The sequence below is a fragment of the Aythya marila genome (assembly GCF_965140915.1).
Source record: "Aythya marila genome assembly, chromosome: Z".
NCBI classification, from domain to species: domain Eukaryota; kingdom Metazoa; phylum Chordata; class Aves; order Anseriformes; family Anatidae; genus Aythya; species Aythya marila.
The window spans coordinates 34,678,750-34,698,847 of record NC_139080.1 but is presented as its reverse complement, the minus strand read 5'-3'; the positions used below and the strand labels follow the sequence as shown (position 1 = coordinate 34,698,847).

Below are 20,098 nucleotides of genomic sequence, written 5' to 3'. Positions count from 1 at the left end.
CAGTTTTTTAAAACTAATTTCTGTCATGCTTCATTTCTGGAGTATGCAAATGTAACTCTCTCTCTGAAACCACAAGGGCTGCAGTTGCTGACAGGTAGGCTGTATTTGGTTGCAGCATAATGCTGATATGAAGAAAAAGTGCACAAAATGTGGAAACGGGGCCCTGACTGTTCCCTATTTCTTCTCAGTGTCTCCACTGATAGCTGTGTACCAAGCTAGAACAGGCCTATGTGCTCTTTTTCAAGATTTTGTTCTGTAGTTTGACAGATGTCTTTGTTAAGCATATTATTAAAGTGCCCTGTTTTGTACCCTGCTGTATGCTTAAGGCTGCACAGTGGTGACCATTGTAATACCATGATGAGAACCGCGAGCCTAGAGGTCCTTAATGCCTAACCCAACATATGTGTTCGAATGAAAAATTTTGTTGATTGTTCTAGGCTCTTTCACCAGTCTGCACTTACCTGTGGAAGCAGGATGTGCAGTTTATTCATATGGGTGAGGGCAAATTCAGCTGCTTTGGAAGATATTGTAATAAAAGTTATGTTTAGATAATTTTTTTAAAGTCACAGTGTGGAAAAGGCTCTGGAACCAGCATTTTTAAAGAGCTCATTTTCCATCAAGAAGGTAAAGCCATTGCCTCTGTAATCACTTGCTGTGTATGACTGTATTATTTGCCACAAGAGTTTTGAGTGTTTGAACTTGTACTCAGCTGAGAGAGCACTGGAACAAGTTCCCCAGAGAGGCTGTAGAGTCTCTTTCTCTGGAGATATTCAAAACCAGCCTGGATGCCATCCTGTGCACTGTGCTCTGGGTGATCCTGCTCAGTAGGGGGGTTGGACCAGATGATCTTAGAGGTCCCTTCCAGCCTTGGCCATTCTGTGGTTCTGCAAAGATACACTTGCTCACAGTATTGTCAATAGCTAAAGACTGTGAGCAATGTTCCTGAAATTAATTTTGCAAGTTCAGATAACATCTAATGAGGGGATGAGAAAGGTCCCTGAAGTTCTGATTTTCACTACTCCTATATTATCTTCTTACATGCACCCCTCTTCACTTTTTGCAGCATGCTGTCAACTACATGAAAGTTGCTTATATGCCTCCACTTCAGGACATTGGTCCTGAACCTCAGCAAGTGAAGTTTGTTTTTTCTGTCAGCAATCAGCACGGTGGCACTTTATATGGGATCTGCTTCAATATTACAATTCTTCCTGTGGACAACCAAGCCCCAGAGGTAGGGTGATGGGGAGGTGGAGGTTGAAGGACTTGGAAATGGCTTTGCGTAGAAAAAAGAAATATAGGGAAATGTCCTGATCTCTGCCTGGTTTGTTTGTTTGTTTGTTTTGTTTGTTTGTTCATTTTTATTTATTTATTTTATTATTATTATTAATTTAAAAATTTTTATAGTGAGTAAACTGAGGGCTTCAACCACAACTCCTAAATCCCTATTCTGCATTGTTGCCTTTGAAGGTCAAGAGCCTCCCTGAATGGGATCAGGACTGGGCTTTACATATTAAGGCATACTGTTAGTATACTCTTCAGGTTTTCTAGATGCATTAGAAAAGATTAAAGCCTTTGGTGTTTTGATTTTTAAGATGTCACCTGTCTTAATACTAGAGCAAATTGAAATTGCTGTGTTCAATGTATGTTTGGACATGAAGTAGCAAATATCAGTTAAGCATTTCTCCTCCGTATAGGTTTTTACAAGCCACTTGACAGTGGAAGAGGGTGGCCTGAGCCTTGTCACAGAGGGACACATTCTCATCTCTGATGTGGACACAAAACAAGAACATCTCTTCCTCCTCCTGCAGCGACAGCCTCAGCACGGGGTGGTGGAGCTGGATAGTGTTCCCATGAGTGAAGGTGACAGGTTTTCCTGTGGGGAGCTGCGTACCAGGGCAGTCAGGTTAGAAGAGTGTTTGCTTTTCTTCTCGTGGTGGCTGTCTCAGCTGGATGAGTGAGACGCTTGCAGTGAAGAAGTGTGAGGTGCAGAGGCTACAGCAAGAAGTTCTCACTGCAGCAGGCTCTGGCAATATTGCTCCTGGCCAAAACTACCACCTCAGCCTCAGAGGACCACAAAGGTCACTGTGGAAACTAACTAGAAGTGTGGCCAGTAAACAGAGCTAGAGACCACGTCTGATGTAAATAGGAAGCATTGTCTCACGCATGTGAGGAGGAAGCCATGCAGCCATGTAGTTCCTTTGAAGAATGCAACAGTTATCAGCTTTTTTCTTTTAATGAAACTTACAAGAAAGTTTGGTTGTTATTGAAACTGATTAACCTGAAGATGCAAATTTTGCTACTGTATCTGGGGTGAGAACAGGATGCTGACTTTCTGCCTGCATGCAGAATTAGAGATCCCTGACTTTGTTACCGTCTGTTAGTCAGAGGCTGTTAGTACTGCAGAGAGAAAGCAAGTTTAATAGAGCAGAAATAACAAAGATTCAGTGAAAACTTTTTCGTAGTTGATATCTGCCATATCTTAGGGGTGTTCTTCACATAGGAGACCCCACAAGCCTTCTGAACATACTGTGATTTAGAACTGTAAGTCTTTGATAGGAACCCTTGCACAGGGATTGGCTTTCTATCTGGGCATACACATTGTCTGGCATGATCAAAAACCACAACTCCTTTTTCTGTGTGAAATTAGTATGGCTTCTTTTTCTCACAGGTATTGGCATGATGGCTCTGAGACATTTACTGATGAAATCCTCTTTGCAGCCACAGACAGCATCCACTCTGTAGAGTTCATCCTACATGTCAAGGTCAGTGTGTTGCATACTTCTGAGAGCATTTGCCCATGCAGAAGACTGCAAAGCTTAACTTCTGAAAATCTTCATATTCCCTTGGAAACTGGGAGATAATGGACTTGTTAGGTTTCATTTTCACCCTAGCTTTTGGGTTAATTTGGCAAATCATCCTTATCATCGAGCAAGTAAAGACAGAAGCAATATATGTGTTCCATTTCCTTTACACAGTCTACTTAATTTGGTTTACTTTCACATCTGGATTTTAACAGTGGACCTAATTCAGCTGTTTCAATCTTGTTCACAGAGAGCTCAATGTACTCTTACTGTGACAGTGTGCTGATGGTTTGGTCTGGAAAGCAATGCATTTAAAACAACAGGCTTTCATTGAAATGAAGAATAAAAGATCTTAAATTCTCTTTCTGATTAGGTGTTGCCTGTGAATGATGAGCCACCCATTTTGCAAACAGGCCTCATCCCTGTGGTACACTGCCAAGAAGGTGAAGAAGTGGTCCTCTCCTCCAAGTACATTTATGCCACAGATGCAGACAGTGATGACATGAGATTGATGTTTATGCTGGTTCGCCAGCCCTACCATGGGGTGGTGAGGAAAGCTGGCATAGCTGTGGAGCGTTTCTCCCAGGCTGATGTCATCTCTGGTTTAGTCACATATAAACATACTGGTAAGTGAGACTGGGAGGTGGTCAGGTAGTTTTGGCAGAAAATTTAACCTTATCCATAAAATCTTCCCAGAAGCTCAGCAGGAGCTGCTGAGAAATCACATGTTGTGATTGGTGAGAAAACTGAGGTGCCTTTGAAACAGGGCTGATGATGTACTACTATCAAATGTTTTAATGTGTTCTCCAAATCACTGTTTGAAATTAAAATTATAGTAGAGCTACGTGAAAGCAACATAATCCTGGACAATATCTTTCACTGCTGCAGATGCAATATTGTTTTTTAAATTATTTTTATCAATATTAATATTAAAATAGAAGCTAAATAGAATCTTTTTGTTTGTTTTATGACACTAAAATATCTTTGACTTTTTTCTTAGTTGTGTAGATAAAGTAATGTAATGCTGTAAATATCGATGCTGAGTTATAATAGAGAACTGCTTACAACATAAGGTACTAGCCACTTGCCTCTCCAATTTAGATAGGTACCCACTTTTGGAAAGTTTACAGTCTATCTGTACCACAAGGTAAAATGTGTTCAGATTTCCTTCAAGAGAATGTGGTGAAAGATGTCATTTTGTGGTTTTATCTTTAAAATCCCCAAATACATTTTTTTAATTACTCACAGAAATCAACGGCTGGTTAGCTCCCTTTCCTACTTAATTTGGTCCTTTTATTAGCATGAAAGAGGTTCTCTTTTCTGCATCTCTGATGACAGCTTTAATTTTATTATTTTTTTTTTCCAAAGGCTCCAGTTTTATGTGTAATTAGTCTGTAACTTTGTGCTAGCGTGGGGAATTTATGTGATATTTTCAGGCTTGGCGCTGTCTAAAATGAACAGCTGGCATTTAAGAAGAGAAGGAAGTACTTGGTTATGGCCACCCATAACAAACTTTTGTGCACTATCCTAAAGATATTGTGAATGCTATTTTAATAGTAGTGTTTTGCAGGGGCACTAAAGGCCAGAAGCTGACTTTCAAGAGTAAAGTCACTTGCATTTGCCATTCCCAATTTTCTGCATGCTAGATGTGCTTCCAGTAGCTGTTGCACAGGAGGCAGGGAGTCACTCCCTTTCCTTCTCAGGCAGTGTATCAGGAGCAACTTGCAGCAGCACTGGATGCAGGCTGCCAGGGCTGCTGAGAAATGGAATGCACTCACCCTCAGATGCTTCTGGTGAGGGGTGGCAGTTGTGGCCTGTTGTGTGACATTCAACATCAGCCCACAGCTTGAAAGTGATTGGATATAGGCATCATATATAGCACAGTAACAAAGCACAGTCCTTGTTACAGTCCATTTTATTTGGTTAAGAGGCATATAGGAATACATGCATTTCTTGGTATGCAAAAATGTTTTCTTCCCGAAGAGCATGAATGTTGCCTCATGTCACAGAGTGACAGTATTTTATACAAGAAAGATCTTTGCCAACTTTCTTGGATGAGGAATCCAGAAAAAATATCCTTTCTGCACAAAAGAACATTTTGAACATGCTTCAGTACAAGCAGAACAGAATCATGAGGACTATTAGCAATTTTATTACAATTGAATATTATATTATTGCAGTAATATTACAATTATAATATTAAATTATAATTATAATATTAAAATATTAAATTATAACATTAAAGCAGTAATATTAACTTAGTTGTACACTTGTCTACAGCTTTTTATTCTAGAAGAGAAGTAATCTGATTAAAATTATTTAAAAATACCAAACCAAACTGTGGACCAAACAGCCCAAATTAAGAATTCTAGTTATTTTACTGTTTTTGTTTGTTTGTTTGTTTGTTTTGTTTTGTTTTGTTCTTTTGGTCTGTCTCCATCTTTTGATTTCAAATACTGGAGTCTCTCCTTGCAGGATTCAAGACTCTTCTTTGTGAAGTTTTTGAAGTTTTGGTTCCTTATAGTAAAACATTTCTTCTTACTTGCAACATCTTTTCCAGGTGGGGAGATTGGCCTGACTCCTTCCTTTGAGATCTTAACCTTTATTATTTCTGATGGTGAAGCTGGCCCAGATGTGAAAGACTGCTGTTATGATAGACCTCTTCCTCCTCCAGTTCCACTCCATGATCCATTCCCAGTGTATGACCTTAACATCACTATACTCCCAGTGGACAACCAGCCACCATCCATTGCAACTGGTGAAAGCTTCCTCTCACTATAGCATATTATTATAATGTGGGCTATGCAGTAATTAATGTAACAGCTAAAGACTCAAGCTTTTTTTTTTTTTTTTTTTTTTTTTCTTCTTTAAGCACCAGGAAGAGTCAGCTGAGATCAACATGCAGAAGTTTTAGATTGAATTTCTATTTATTTATTTATTTATTCTTTTACTAGTGCAGTGCAACCACCAAATTCAGTTGCAGGTGCAAGTATGAGTTCAGCTGCATATTCATGTGGCTAGAAATTAGGGTGCTCAGATCTGATCCCATCCATCTACACATGTGGTGTATTGTTGTAGATGTACACTATGTCTGGGTAAAACAGAGCAACATCTCATCCCAGAACTTAGGTCCAAACAATTGTCATGTTTATACAATGCAAAAACATACCCATAAGTATCTACATGTATATACCTTTGTGTGTTAAGTATGCAACAGAAATTTAGTTTATATGAGTATGTAGGTATCAAGGAAGGGAATATTTTATTTTCTATGTTTAATTCTGTTAATGAATAGAAACAAATCTAGTCCATATATGTAACTAATGAAATGAATAGATCAGAAGCCACTTTTTCTCTAGTACTTTTCAGGATCAAAAGTTCTCAGCTGAAAAGGAAATTGTGCTGATAACAAACATTTAATGCAACAACTAGCTACTATGTGAAATTTCCATTGAATCACAGGGCTTTGGATGAGGCTTGTAGTATATGTATTAAAGGTGTGCTTTCCATATGCTTGTCTTTTTCTTTTTCAATGTCATTTGTTTGTATGCATCATGTATATGTATGTATTCCAGAGAATATTTAAGCATATGTATGAGCAGTTTTGTAATTTACAGGCTATCACCCAAGCAATGTTCTGGAAATGAAGCCTTGTCCCAGCAGGGAAATTAAGCAGTGATGCATGAAAAATTGTTCATTATGAGCAATTCGTAACAGCTATCATGTAATTAATGCTCTGACAAACAGAGGTAACAAGTGATTCTGAGCAGCACATAAACCATACTTAATAACTTACCAGTAAAATGATTGTGTGATACCCTTCCCCTTTACTTATATGATGGGGAAAGTTGATGGTGTAAGCAAAAATCCCCAAGGCAAACCAATGCCCTCAGTAACTCTGAATTTATTGTCATTTCCTCCATAGTTATTATTTCCATTCTTGTTAACAAAAACAATAGTAAGCTGAACTTAATAAGCAGTAATGGTTATCATATTGTTTGTGTGCAGGTGCAAGGTTTGTGGTGGAGGAGGGCTCCTCAGCAGCCCTTACCATTAACCATTTGTTTGCCACTGACCCTGACACCACTGCCGATGACTTAGAGTTTGTCTTGGTTTCTCCTCCCCAGTTTGGTTACATTGAAAATATACTGCCTTCTCCTGGGTTTGAGAAGAGCAACATTGGTATAAGCATAGGTAAGTCTACAAAACATGAAGTAATAGAGAAGATGAAACACAGAGAGAACCATGTGGTGGGCTGTGGAAAGGTAGCTTCAGGTGTGTATGGGCTTACTGGGGAAAGCAGTGGCTGGCAAATTAAGAATTGTAGGATTGTGTAGGGGGAGTTCAAAAAGAGACTGCAACTATGCAAATGTGAACAATTGGCACTTGGAGTGCACAAGCCAGCTCTTGTGTTATGCATTCCAGCTGCAATCCAGTAGAAGTGGCAATAAGAAATATTAATCTGCTTTCTGTGCCTTCACTCTCCCAAGCAACCTTCCCCCAGCCTCTCTTTATTTCTGTCAAAAAAAACCTGTAGCAGAGGATGTGAAAAATCTGGATCCTGTGTTATTCTCCAAGGCCAAGTTGCAAAAGTGATAGAGATAGTAGTTGACTTCAGTCTTTTCCCTGGTCTGCCTTCGAATACCGCAAGGCAGTTTCAATTGCTGCAGAATAAACTGTACCACGCATGCACTGGTAATGCTTACTTGTGTCTTCAGCTGGACACCCAGCATTGCTGAGCCTTTTGGTCCCCGGTTTCTTGGTCTGCCAGTCAAAAACAATCAATGTAATTACTTAGGCCCCAGATGTTTTCTGGGTCTTGTTATCTGGGGCCATTCTGCAGTCTACACTAAGATGGACAGAGTGGTGTGCCACAGAGAGAAGGTCATATGTCCAGCATACTCCTCTGGAAATGTGCATGGTGGCTTTCTCTTCCCAGCGACTGACTTTTTTCCAGTCACAAACTGGCTTGTGAGTAGTGGAAGAGAAGGATTAACAGCTCCTATTCTCTCATCAGTCCTCTCATTTGAGCATCATGGGAACAAGGAATTGCCTTCCCTCCCTGCCTTGAGGTCTGAAACTGGGATTTGCAGAGTGTTAGAGGGGAGGGCCTTTTTCTGTCTTTTTCCTCAGTATCCAGTAAGGCAGACAAGAAAATGTCTGAGAGCTTACAAAATCCAAACAATTTGGTCTTTGAAGAAGGGCATAGTTTCAGATTTGTTTATGGTATGTCACACCAGTGGACAGAAGACTGATTGCACTAACTCATTTCTTTAACATTTCTAGCTTCATTTCAGCTGAAGCACCTGAAAGCCCAGAACATAAACTATGTACAAGCCAGGCACATGCGAATGGAGCCAACGACAGACCACTTTGTACTTTATGTCACCGATGGGCTGCATCGCTCAGCAGAGACCCCGTTTTTTGTGTTGATTAGCCCAACCAATGATGAAGTCCCAGAATTCATAGCAAGAAACATCACTGTAAGGACAGAAGAAAAATGCCTGCCATAGTACTACTTTTTATAGAAAACACCCTTTAATATAAATCAGAACATTGTTCTGACATATATTCCTCTGTATCTTTCCCTTCTCGTGTGCAATTCAGCCTAGTTCAGGAAACACCTTAGTTAAATCCCATGTAAACCTGTAAGACACAGCTTCAATGAGCCTGAAGCTGTGCACAGCTCTGTTTGGTAACTTTAAGTAAAGTAAATGAGGTCTCAAAGAAATAAGTCATTCAGACAGCAGAAGGATCTTTATGCTTCTTCTGGTTACACATGAGTCTTTCAGAATTTTTTTGCAGAGTAGTATTTGCTCCTGGCAAAGCCTCTCTCTGAAGACTGTTTTTAATATAAATAATACATCTGTGACTACTATGCCAGGGAAACATGAGTTTATCTTACTGTAAAGAAAAAAGTGTATGCATGTTTATAGATCTATACATATATATGCATAGACATATGTATAAATGTGTATTCATATACACATTTTTATATTGTGTGTATTTTTATATCATAAACATATATGTATGTATATCAGATATACATACACATTTATGTGTTTAAAGGCTTTCTCCTCTCTGCATTCACTAATGCTTAACGTGATCTTTACTTACCTAAGTAAATGTCTTAAAATGATCTTTACTTACCAAAGCTTTTCTATTAATAGGGGCAGATATGAATTCCTTATCTCACCTTTTCATCACTGCAACCACTTACTACTCTATGCCTCTTACACTTGGTTGAAATCAGTAGCTTTGCTCAAGAACTACTGGGAAAGAAGTTGAGGAAACACAGACTCCTAGATTAAAAAGGTCTACTTAGAAAAGTGCGCTAAAATGCTACAGCTTCTTTTTATGTTAAAGATTTTTTTTTCTTTTATTGTCAGGTTCAAGAGGGTGAGATGAAAGAGCTGGATCTCTCTGTTATCAGTGCAGTTGATCTGGATGTGCCTCAAGACCACTTGGTATTTGGGGTTGTGCAGAAGCCCTTGCATGGTTTCCTCATTAATGGAGTTCATGGCCATGATACTCTACATTACAAAGAGTTAATTCACCACCACAGGCATGGCTTGCTTGTTCATGAATTTTCTATGGACCTACTGAAGAATGGTAGGTGCAAAGTTCTTCTGACATTGGTCTTTCATTCCTTTAATAATTCATAGCAGACAAAGTGGCACCATAAGAAACCTTCATCACTTATTTATTCATTTGCCTTAGGTATAATTTCAAGATAATTTTAAAGAATATAAACCAACCTATTTAATACTAATGTTATCTAATGATTTGAGGAACTGCCAATAAACTCACCCTGAGAGGCCTACCTGTCAGAAGAGGTAGTAATCTGACTAGAGAGGCCATCTGCCCTGAAAAGAATAAAGGGAGTATTGAAACATATCAATAAACACATTTCAAAATGTTTGACAGCATCTAGAAGAGAGAGATTCATTTAAAAACATGCTGTCTGATTATGAGAAGTCATATTTAGTCATATATATTTATTATGGGGTTCAACATAGCCATAAATGATAAGGGTATGAAATCAGGCTCTATAGCTTACCATTATCTGTTATTAGCTATCTCCAGCACAGATCTTCTGATTGCCCATGGCCATAGCCATAACCACAAGTCCAGCTTTTCTCTCGGAGACTTTAAAGCTCCCTGAGGATTATTCAAGGTACAGAGAGTACTACCTAATTGTCTCACCCTTTCTGTGGTCTCTGTTAAAATGAATTGGAAGGGGGAGAGGAGAAGAAATGTGTCTTCTTCCAGTCTGACAGAGAGCCATTCGTGAAGTGGGTAACTCCTTCAGGCTGGTCAGACTGGTGTCTTTGAGTCACTACTACATTGTTAAATTAATGAATGGCAGCAGCTCACCAAGGTCACTTTGGATTTATTTGTTCTTTTCCTTTCTCTCTTACTCTTTGTCTCACTTCCCTCCCCTTCCCTCCTCCCCTTCCCCCCCCCCCCCCCCATAGGAATGAAGCTGATGTACATGCATGACAATTCTGAAAACCTCACTGACAGCTTTAAAATCCAGCTCTCAGATGGGAAACATAAAGTCCTCAGAACCATTTTTGTAAAGGTCATCCCAGTTAATGATGAGAAACCAGTGCTGAGCAAGTAAGCCACATGTTTCTGTCTCTGGCACAGGGCTGAGATCAGACAAAATGATCCAAAAGTGATCAAAGGAGCTAATCTGTGACTGATAAGGAGAAGATTCCATAATTAGTCAGAGATTAATGTCAACACAGATGTTTCTATGTGGGTCACTATCAGAATGTTTAATAAAAGCATTTTTAGTGAAAGACATGTTGAATACTGCTCAGTATTCAAAATACATAAAACAGGGTTGTTAGTTGCGTATAGGGAGAATACTGGAAAAGAAAGAGGGAGAACATGCCTGTTTTGTTTTTCACAACCTACTTCAAGATGTTTGTCAGGGAGCCCTGATATTTACACATTTCTGCGGGCCACTGTACTGGTATCCACCCCAGATGCTTTGCTTTACCCTTCCCTGCTGCAGCCGCCTGTCAAACACCCCTCTGAAATCAGCTCTTTCACAAGAGTCCACAAGGTTGACACCTCCTTGACTCACCAGGGATAGTCTTTCAGTTTGATGATTCTCTTCTTTGCAATTAAAAATACTCTATTGCTCAGCCCTAATTCAACTTTTTATGAGGTATACACTAATCTCCTTTACTTTCCAATACTAGAATTCATAAATGAATTAGCCCTGGTCAGAAATTGCCTGGCAGACCTTTTTCAGATAGGCAGCTGACTGTGACTGAGCTGAACCTCCTGGACATTTTAGTAGGGAACTTGTCCCTTGGGATCCCCATTTTTCAACTGATGACCTGCCCCAGAATATTGTCATGGCCTACATCCTCCTGGCTGTCTTCCAGACCCAGGCAGGCAGATGGGGAGCTAGAGGCCTGAAGGCTTTGGGGATATGGCTCCAAACCTCCAAAGTCTGTGTTTCGGAAATGACTTGCAGCATGTTAAGCAGGCTGCCACTAATGCAGGAATTTCTGATCCCTCAGGATATTTAGCTACAGAACAGTATGGATTTGGCCTATCTTCAAACCAGACCTATATTTCCCATTGCAGAGAGTTTTGAATTGTTTTGTTTACCATGTAGAGCCTCCTGCAATACAAATGTTAGTTTTCTAGTGAGGATTATCAAAAACCACCCAACACTAACAAGGGACAAAGTCCATTTCAAGTTAGAATAAAGGATATAGTTTATATATTTACATCAGCTACTGATAAGCACAGATTAAAGGCCATGGCCTTTTTGTTCTTTGCTTATTGAATGTTGGTATGTCTAGTTGGAACTAGATGATCTTTAAGATCCCTTCCAGCTCAAGCCGTTCCATGCTTCTATGTCATTTTCCATCTTTCTCTCTGAAGGAAGGTGATGGAGAGCACTTTTGCCCAGCTGGATCCAGAAAAGGTTGTTTCTTTTGCTGGCAGTACTACATCTTACAAATCACAATTCCTGTAGTGAACAGTAGCATATACTGAGCCATTTCCTTGCAAAACAGCTCTATCATTCTATGAACTTAATGCTTCTTACCTGTTACTCTTCCACTGAGATGCAGTTTGCTGCCAGCAGTTAAGCAGTAGTGCTCTAACATGTCCAATTTGGCACAAAGTGGTTTAGCCACCATATGCAGCTGCCACGTCTTTGCTGTGGGGTATGAACTCCCTTATGCCACTGAGATGTTTTGCAAGTGAACATATGACAATACCTGTAAGCTTTTTCTCACCTTTTGATCTAAGAGCATCTTTTCACCCCAAGGAGTTTCAGTTCTCATCTCCATTAGCTATGGTCAACAGACTGAAGAACGGCTGGCAAACAGTGGCTCTAATCTGCAGTGTTTGCCAAAAACTCAATCTGTCACTACTTGGATTGCATGCTGTAGCAAGGAGTGCCGTTGGGGAATATAAGGCCCCCACGCATTCCCCTTGAAAGCTTCTTCTCAGGATCAGATACATGGGTGCTATAAAGACTTAACCAACTAACTGCTACGCAGATAAATGTTTTGGGATTAGAAAGCATTTGGGGAGCATACCTAAATGTGTTTATCTTCACACACTCTTTGTTTGAAATTTCTTTTCCCTGGTCATACAGTCTTTAAGTCAAACAACTGGTCTTTATGTTTGGATAGCCCCAGCATGATTAGTGATATTAGTGAATTATCAAGGTTGCTTGACCTATCACTCACATGACTTGACATGCCTTGCTATATGATGTCATTGTGGTTGCTTCTCATTTTGCCAAGCATGAAATCATACCCATTTCAGTTTAAATAAGGAAACTAGGAAAAAAGCTCATGTGGCTATTGACTGTCAAGGAGCAGGTGACTTTAACCTATTTACCTGCTTCAAACACCCAGAAAGAAATATGCAACAGGGAGCTCAGAGAATAAGACACTTAGTTCTTTGTAGATGGGTGTCTCTTGAAGATAAAGACGAGCAGTGATAGCTAGTTAACTGAAAAAGAGTCTTTTCTCTAATAAACATCAGAGCCAATATTGTTATGGTCCGCAGTGGCAGTAACATATAATGCAGCTTTTTTGTTTATGGTGTACTCTTCTGGGGGAAAAAGACAGACTTTGTAAATCTGAAGTTGTCATATTGAGCTGCTTTGTTGTTTTTCACCACTGTTAGGAGAAGCTGGTCTATTCTTCTCCTGTTTTGAGCTGAAATAGGAACCTTGTTCCATTCTGCAGATCTTATTTCTGTCAGCATCTGGGTAATCCATATTCCTGGAAAGGAATTTATGTATTGCATTAGTTTTCTTGCATTAAATAAATGCATAACCTTTAACTTTTGCAGGAAGGATGATATAGAGGTGAACATGGGCGAAACTCGAATAATTTCTAGTGCTGTTCTGTCAGCTGAAGATAAAGATACCCCCAGGGACAGAATTTACTACTTATTTGAAAGACTTCCAGAAAATGGTCAGCTTCAGCTCAAGGTTAGGTTTTATATTTTGACAAGAAGCAGGTACGCGAACAACAAGAATGTAGCTTCTTTTCCTTTTCTCCCAGATCTCTTTCATGTTTTGAAGTAGACTGATGTGGCTAGTTCAATTGTAGAGAGTATTTGAACAAAAAAATGATGCTGTTCCAGAGGCTTTGACACTAAAAGCCATATCCTCAACAGGATGGGAGGGAAGGTGAAAAGCAGGACAGATCATCTGAGGTGACAATAGAGAGAAATGCTGGGATGGACAATCAGTGGGGTGAAACTAAGTGAAAAAAGGAAGGAAAAAAGTTCTAGACCAACAAAGGTGGCTAGTAAGCCATTACTTTAGTTACTTTAGGGTTTAGAAGGAATGGTGGGAGACGTTTCTGAAAGACTAATTAATGAGTTAGAAGAAAAGCATGGGGAGAAGAAAGACAAAAAAAAAAAAAAAAAGAAAGAAAAGGATATAGCAAAAGGGGAGTTAGAAAATAAGATTAGAAATGGAATGAAAGATGATTATCTACTAACCAAAGGTAAGATATTAGAACAAAAAAAAAAAGAGAGAAAAAAATGCCTCTTTTTTATTGCACACACATATAATAGAAAGAAAAAAATAAATTTTAAAAACTTGTGAGCCCCAAAGTATTTTATCGTGGCTTTCTGAAAGAATCTGGGACCATGTGAGGCTTGTGAATTCAAAGGGATCTACACACTGGGACAAGAGAGAGTTACTGACAAGTCTGACAGTTTAGAATATAGAGGGTACCAGAGCGTACTTGAACCTTCTGTGCTTGATATCTTTTGCTCTGAAGCCAGTGCTACTATAACTACATGCTAAATTTCAAATACACAGAGAGTCTAGCTTAGGCTACCATATCATCTTCTGAAAAGCAGGAAATTGTATTGGACACTGCATTTTTCCATTAGACGGCTAGAACTTTCTAAGTTTCTATGCTTCTCTAGAGTTCTCCATAGATTCATTTGTGTTATCCTTTCAGGTATCGTTTGGGACAGAATTATGAGCAGCTTTGTCAGATTAAGAAATAGAAAACACAAGCTGAGTCAGGAACTCTTTAATTTTCATCTTATTGGCGTCTCACTGAGAAGTATACAGAAACGTGTTTCCCAGAGTAAAAGTCACTAAATTCCATTTACCTGCATTTATTTATGATAGCTCTATTTTCTCCAGGCTTACAGATGCCTGGGAAAAACTGCATCTAAATCCCACCCTTCAAAACCTACGAAACATATATGAAGAAAGTCTAAAGCTTAGAAAGGAAGCCAGGTAGCTGCCACTTTCAGTTCTCACAACCACAAATAAACAGAATTAACTGTGGAGGATACACAGGAGATTGCATCTATTTACTGAGGGATGTTTCTTCTTTCTAGGTAGGCAAAGACTGGGTGACTCTCCAAACCAGAATGAAGTGTACTCAGGAAGAACTGGATATGAACCTTGTAAGATACGTCCATACAGGAACTCTAGGGTCCAAGAACCAAGACTGGTTCACATTTTATCTGTGGGATGGGTACAACAGATCCCCAGCTATAGACTTCTACATAAATATCAAGGACATGGAAAAGGGTAAAGATCTGCCTGATGATGTTTTACAGTGCTTGTTTCTGAAACAAAGATGATCTGAGGGCACGTCCTGATACTTTCCTGAGCACTATGTAGGCCCTTGGCAAGTCTCCCTGCAGCCCCCAAAGTCTCTCTGCTCAAATTTCACGCTGATCAGAGCCCTGATGCTCCTGGTGCTGGAGAAGGCATCATGAGATTTGAAAAGCCTCTGCCTAAGGCAGTGCACTCCACCTTGCCTCCAGGGAATCCTAGCTACTTTTCAAACATAATTGACAGTATCTTTCTGAAACTATCTTTATGTGAGTAAATCACAGCATAGAAAAAAAAATAAAAAATGACAAGAATGTAATAAGAAAAGAAAAATGTTGCTCAAAGACAACCCTTCCTCCCAGGTTTGTGCTGTTGTCTTACAATCTCTCTTCCTTCACTGGATAGCTATTAAAGCCCTAAATTAGATCAGGCTATCCCAACACCATGTTAGTTTAGGAATGGGTATTGAGACAAACATCAAGAGAGGTTCTGTTCTTTCCACAGTTGGTGGTTTTCAGGCCCTGATGGGATCAAGCTCTGAGAACACTGGATATTGTTAGTACCATGGCTGACCCTACTTTGAGCAGAAGGGTCCTGAAGTCCCTTCCCACGTGAATTTCCCTATAGCTAAATGATGCACGAGAGATCAATTTTCACTTCAGTATGACTATTTTTGTGTTGTTTTGCCTATCCTGCAGGAGACATTGCTGTTTTCATAAAACCTCTCAAAGTACCTAAAGGGGATCGGGGTTACATTACAACCAACGTCCTGCTTGCACTGGATGGTACTGACAAGCCAGAGGAGCTGCTGTATGTGATAACTTCCCCACCCCAGTATGGACAAATAGAGTATGTCAGCCACCCTGGAATCCCCATTACAAGCTTCAGTCAAATGGACGTAGCAAGACAAATAGTCTGTTACGTTCACAACACTAAGGCAGCTGTTCCAGAAGATACACTGAGGTAAGGCATGCAAAACCTCATCTGAACAATTTTCCCCTTGTATTTCTTGCATATCCACTACGAAAAGAAAAAAATAAATAAAAGAAAGAGGAAGCTCTATGGGAATATTCAATATTTATATAGCTAGTTGTGACTGCCTTAGTAATAACTGTATTTTCTAATTGATGCTTAAATAGTAGCCAGAGGCACATGCAATTAATGATACTGGCTTAAATATTATCATAGCACCCAAGCTTACACAGATGTTAAGATTTAAGTGGGGGAGATGGACCAAGAGTATCCTCTGTGTAAATTTCCTTTGGTTTCTTGCTGTGGACGGATGTGATAAAACAGCTTCATCCAGCTATTAGCCAACTGCTTGCTTTTCCATTCGTATTTATTATGTCTATTCTCTTGTAGGCTTTTTGAATGCATAAATTGTTCTTCAACACACTGGAAACAATTAATCAATTCTGACTAGCTTCGAATGGCTCATAAAATCATGTAGAAACTGGATTATTTTTTTTTTTGGAGCAAACCTGGCTACTTATAGGTGCAATTCAGCAGTCTAGTGATATTTAAATTTGCTTCACATTATTCTGAACCTTTCCCTTATACCAGCTTAGACTAGGCTCAATCCTAAAGTGAATATTTCCTTATTTTATTAAATAAACTTCCCTTGTTTAGTGAATGGAATGATGCAATGAGTTATCCTCAGGTAAAAACAGGGGATATGTATTGTCTCAAGGGAAGTTTTGTAAAAGAGAGAAAATTCAGAAAGAAATAGTTCAGAAGTAAATAAAATGTTTCTAAGGAAAGAATGATAACTTCTTGTTAGCATTGTTTTTTTTGTTTTTTGTTTTTTGTTTTGTTTTATTTATTTACTTATTTTAATTTTTTCCTAAAAAGAGACTTTTATGGAAAAAGAAGTTCCTTTAAAATTCAGATTTTCCCCAGGAAAAGTCAATTATTTTTCATTTGTGACTATGAGAAATGGAGTGTGTCACTCCTAATGGTTGCAGTTCAGAGGTATTCACACTCACAAGAATAGAATCCTTACTGCATTTTCCATGATACATGATGAAGCTACAAGGACATGTTTCATCAACCATTTTAAGAGCTTTTTTGGAGGGAAGCCAAGGAAGTGGGGTGTGGAAACATCAAATAAACCTCCCTATGACACTGCTCCAGTGGGGCAGCTCCAGTGATGTTATCTATAGTTAAGCCAAATGTAATTTTGAGACATTCCTCAGTAGAAACACTTAAAACTATCCCTTCCACTGAATTCAGTGCAACAGAAATTCAGATTTTCAGATGCCTATAGTTATGAGACTTGTCTGGTCCACTTGTCATAAAAGGAAAAGTGAATGAATATTCTTTGGCTACATGGAAGCTTAGTGATACAGTTGTAAAACACTATGACCAAAACTAAAATTATCTCAGGCAAGAAAACCTGCAGTTGTGCCAACTCTAAAATAGGTAGTGGAATTGGTAGTGTATGAGTGGCTTGCATCAGTATGACTTGTACCAGACTAATGACAACAGATGAAATAATTCTAGGGCAAATGTGCATATATATGGTCAATGTCCTCTGTTTAGGACAACTGCTGAAAAACAAATTAGAAAATCAGCTTTAATAAAAGTAAGGTTGTGATGTTTTAATAAATATTGATATTTGATAAATATTTTAATCACAATAATTGATGTTCCTTGAAGTTAGCTTTTGGCAAAGAATTTGGTTTTGTATAGGCACATAATTTTTGTGGCAGAATATTATTATTATTTAAACTAGGAATGGTTATGTTAATTATATGGGTAATTATGGAGGGTGGGTGGGTAGGAGTTTGGGAAATGAAAAGATCAGATTTTTACCTTCCACTGAAATACTTTCTTTGGTCATAAATTTGCCTGTATTGTTTGGTGCTGCTGGCCTGGAAGAAAGATTTGGCAGTGCTTGTTTGGACAGATGACTTCAAGTGATTAGCAACCTGACATCAGATGCTGGCAGCAGGATGCTAAAAGAACATGCTAATGTCCTCCATTTTGACACGCTGGCTCAATTTTGTAATGAGCTGGCACTATTTATGATTCCATTTTTATCTTTTAAATGCCATGACAGATGGTAGGTCCTATTGCCATCTAACTGCAGAAAACATGAAATGTTGGTAATGGTGAAATCAAACCATGCAACATGTCCTCCTAACTGTGCTTGGGAGTTTTACCCTAAATTTCATCAGAGTGAGGAGAATATTGGCTGTTCTCCATTCCCCGGGGAAAGATGAAGCAGCCATAAACCAGAAATAAAAAAACAAAGTCTCCCCAAGTACAGAAAAAAAAAAGGACTTCTTGGACACTGACAGCTTCATCACCTGTAAAATCAATTGGAATACAACATTTACATTGTAATGTTCAATCTGATGTATAATCAAGAAGTATGCTCCAGTCTGGTATTCTGTAGAAGATTCCGGATGAATCTTCACTTTCACAAACTGAATTACCCTCTTTAAGTCTTTCACTTGCATATGGTTTCAGATATTATCCAAATGATTGTATAGCCATCAAAGAAATCAGACAAAACTCACTTCAGCTGCAATCTCCCAGATTTTTTGAGATACAGATAAGGTCTTCACTGAATATATTTTGCCCTTTTTTTTTTTTTTTTCCCTTTAGCATACTATTAATCATCATTATTCTAATTCTGTATTTGATTTTAGCTAGATTACTAATAGCACAACGCTTTTACCATTGGCACAATAGCATTAGGTCAGTGCAGACAGATGTCTCTAGGTTCCCAGCTGGGAAAACCATCCTCAGTAAACATATTTCTAACTGCTATATTGTCCCTGCTCTGCCTATGCTCATTCCCATCTGCTTCATGGCATTTTGCCTGCTTACAAGTTGATCAAGCCCTAATCATCCAGCATTGGTGAAGTCAGTGAGGAGTTTTAGATGGACAGCCTGTGTGACACAGGAAGGTACATCATGACGTACTGAAGGTCAAATATTCCAAGCGCACAACAGCAGACCAGGTTCTGACACTGTGATTCTTTTAATACTCCTCTGAAGTCTGTAGGCAAGAAAGCAAGAAGAGGGGAAAAATCTAAACCTCAACCAGTCCTCATTCCACTTATATATGGTAGAAGATAGATGGTATATATATATATGGTATAGATGGAAAGCAGCCAGCTAGGTTGGCCCACATATTTTCTTTGGCATGCAGTGATGTCCCTCACAAGATCAACAGTCTAAATGGTGCTGTATGTGTCCTCAAAGGATTGTGCAAAAAAACAAACCAAACCAAAACAAACTAACTAACTAACTAACTAAAAAAAAAAACAAAAACAAAAACAAAAACAGGTAATGTGAACAGCATTTCTTTGCAAGGCAGCCTTGGTCCAAACAAGGCCTTTTGGTACTCTGTTCTCACTCAGACAGAACAAACTTGCATGAAAACCAATCTCCAAGAAGCTTTAGTAAGTACTACGTGCCACAACCAGAGAAAGCTCTGTAGAGAGAAAGGTAAGTCTCATTTATTTTATGATGATGTGACATTAAGATTGATGAGATGCTTCCAAGACAATTTTTATTTTTTCTATACTATCAATGGGTTTTGTTACAGGCATGAGAATGTGCAATGTTACTGCTTTCAGACAAAAATATTTAAGTAGTAATATTGGCAGTGAAACCTAGAATGAATGTTGAAGGTTAAAAGACTGATTGTCTCAGTCTTTATCTGCCAAAAAAAATTGATAAATAAATGTCTGCAGAGCATGCTGTCACTTATACTGAAAAGACCATACCCAGCTGGTAGACTTCCAACAGATTTTCTCTCCATACATGGGTATCTTTATCTTTTTCAAGTTCAGGAAAGGAAAAATAACTATAAAGCATAATCATGTCTTTAGTATATCTGAAGAGCTATTACAGCTTGGGAGAGAAGTATAAGAAACTATGCTGCTATTAATAGAAATTCCCAACATAGAGTAATAATCCTGCAGATGTGACTCTTTGATAAAAATCTGGTACGGACATCTATATTTTTTTAAATTACCCTAGCAACTTGTACAGTTCTGCCCAATATATTCATCAGATTCTTAATATTTCAGTGAAATTGCACTAGTCTTTTGTAAAGAAACATAATTCAGTTCCTCTGAATATACAGAAATGTATAGTTACAGCTAGTGCCCAATCTAGGCTATAAAGCAAGATGAGGAGGGATCTCTACATTTCTTTTCCCACTTTGTCTTCTTTAGGTAGTTTGGGGACT

At 38.7% G+C, this 20,098-nt stretch overlaps 1 protein-coding gene across 9 annotated transcripts in view; it reads left to right on the top strand.

Moving 5' to 3' along the window:
* Positions 1 to 20,098, top strand: part of FREM1 (FRAS1 related extracellular matrix 1) — a gene marked incomplete at its 3' end in the record, with an annotated part of 67,355 nt that overhangs the window by 29,860 nt on the left and 17,397 nt on the right. For all 9 annotated transcript variants that reach the window (XR_014319277.1, XM_082782522.1, XM_082782521.1 and 6 more), the window contains 12 exons: positions 1,064 to 1,231; positions 1,695 to 1,903; positions 2,669 to 2,762; positions 3,175 to 3,427; positions 5,362 to 5,559; positions 6,810 to 6,995; positions 8,088 to 8,284; positions 9,191 to 9,413; positions 10,280 to 10,424; positions 13,146 to 13,287; positions 14,667 to 14,862; positions 15,588 to 15,852. Coding sequence is in view for 8 of the 9 variants with exons in the window: in XM_082782522.1 (XP_082638648.1) it covers positions 1,064 to 1,231; positions 1,695 to 1,903; positions 2,669 to 2,762; positions 3,175 to 3,427; positions 5,362 to 5,559; positions 6,810 to 6,995; positions 8,088 to 8,284; positions 9,191 to 9,413; positions 10,280 to 10,424; positions 13,146 to 13,287; positions 14,667 to 14,862; positions 15,588 to 15,852 (2,276 nt within the window). The remainder of the gene's footprint in view (positions 1 to 1,063; positions 1,232 to 1,694; positions 1,904 to 2,668; positions 2,763 to 3,174; positions 3,428 to 5,361; positions 5,560 to 6,809; positions 6,996 to 8,087; positions 8,285 to 9,190; positions 9,414 to 10,279; positions 10,425 to 13,145; positions 13,288 to 14,666; positions 14,863 to 15,587; positions 15,853 to 20,098) is intronic.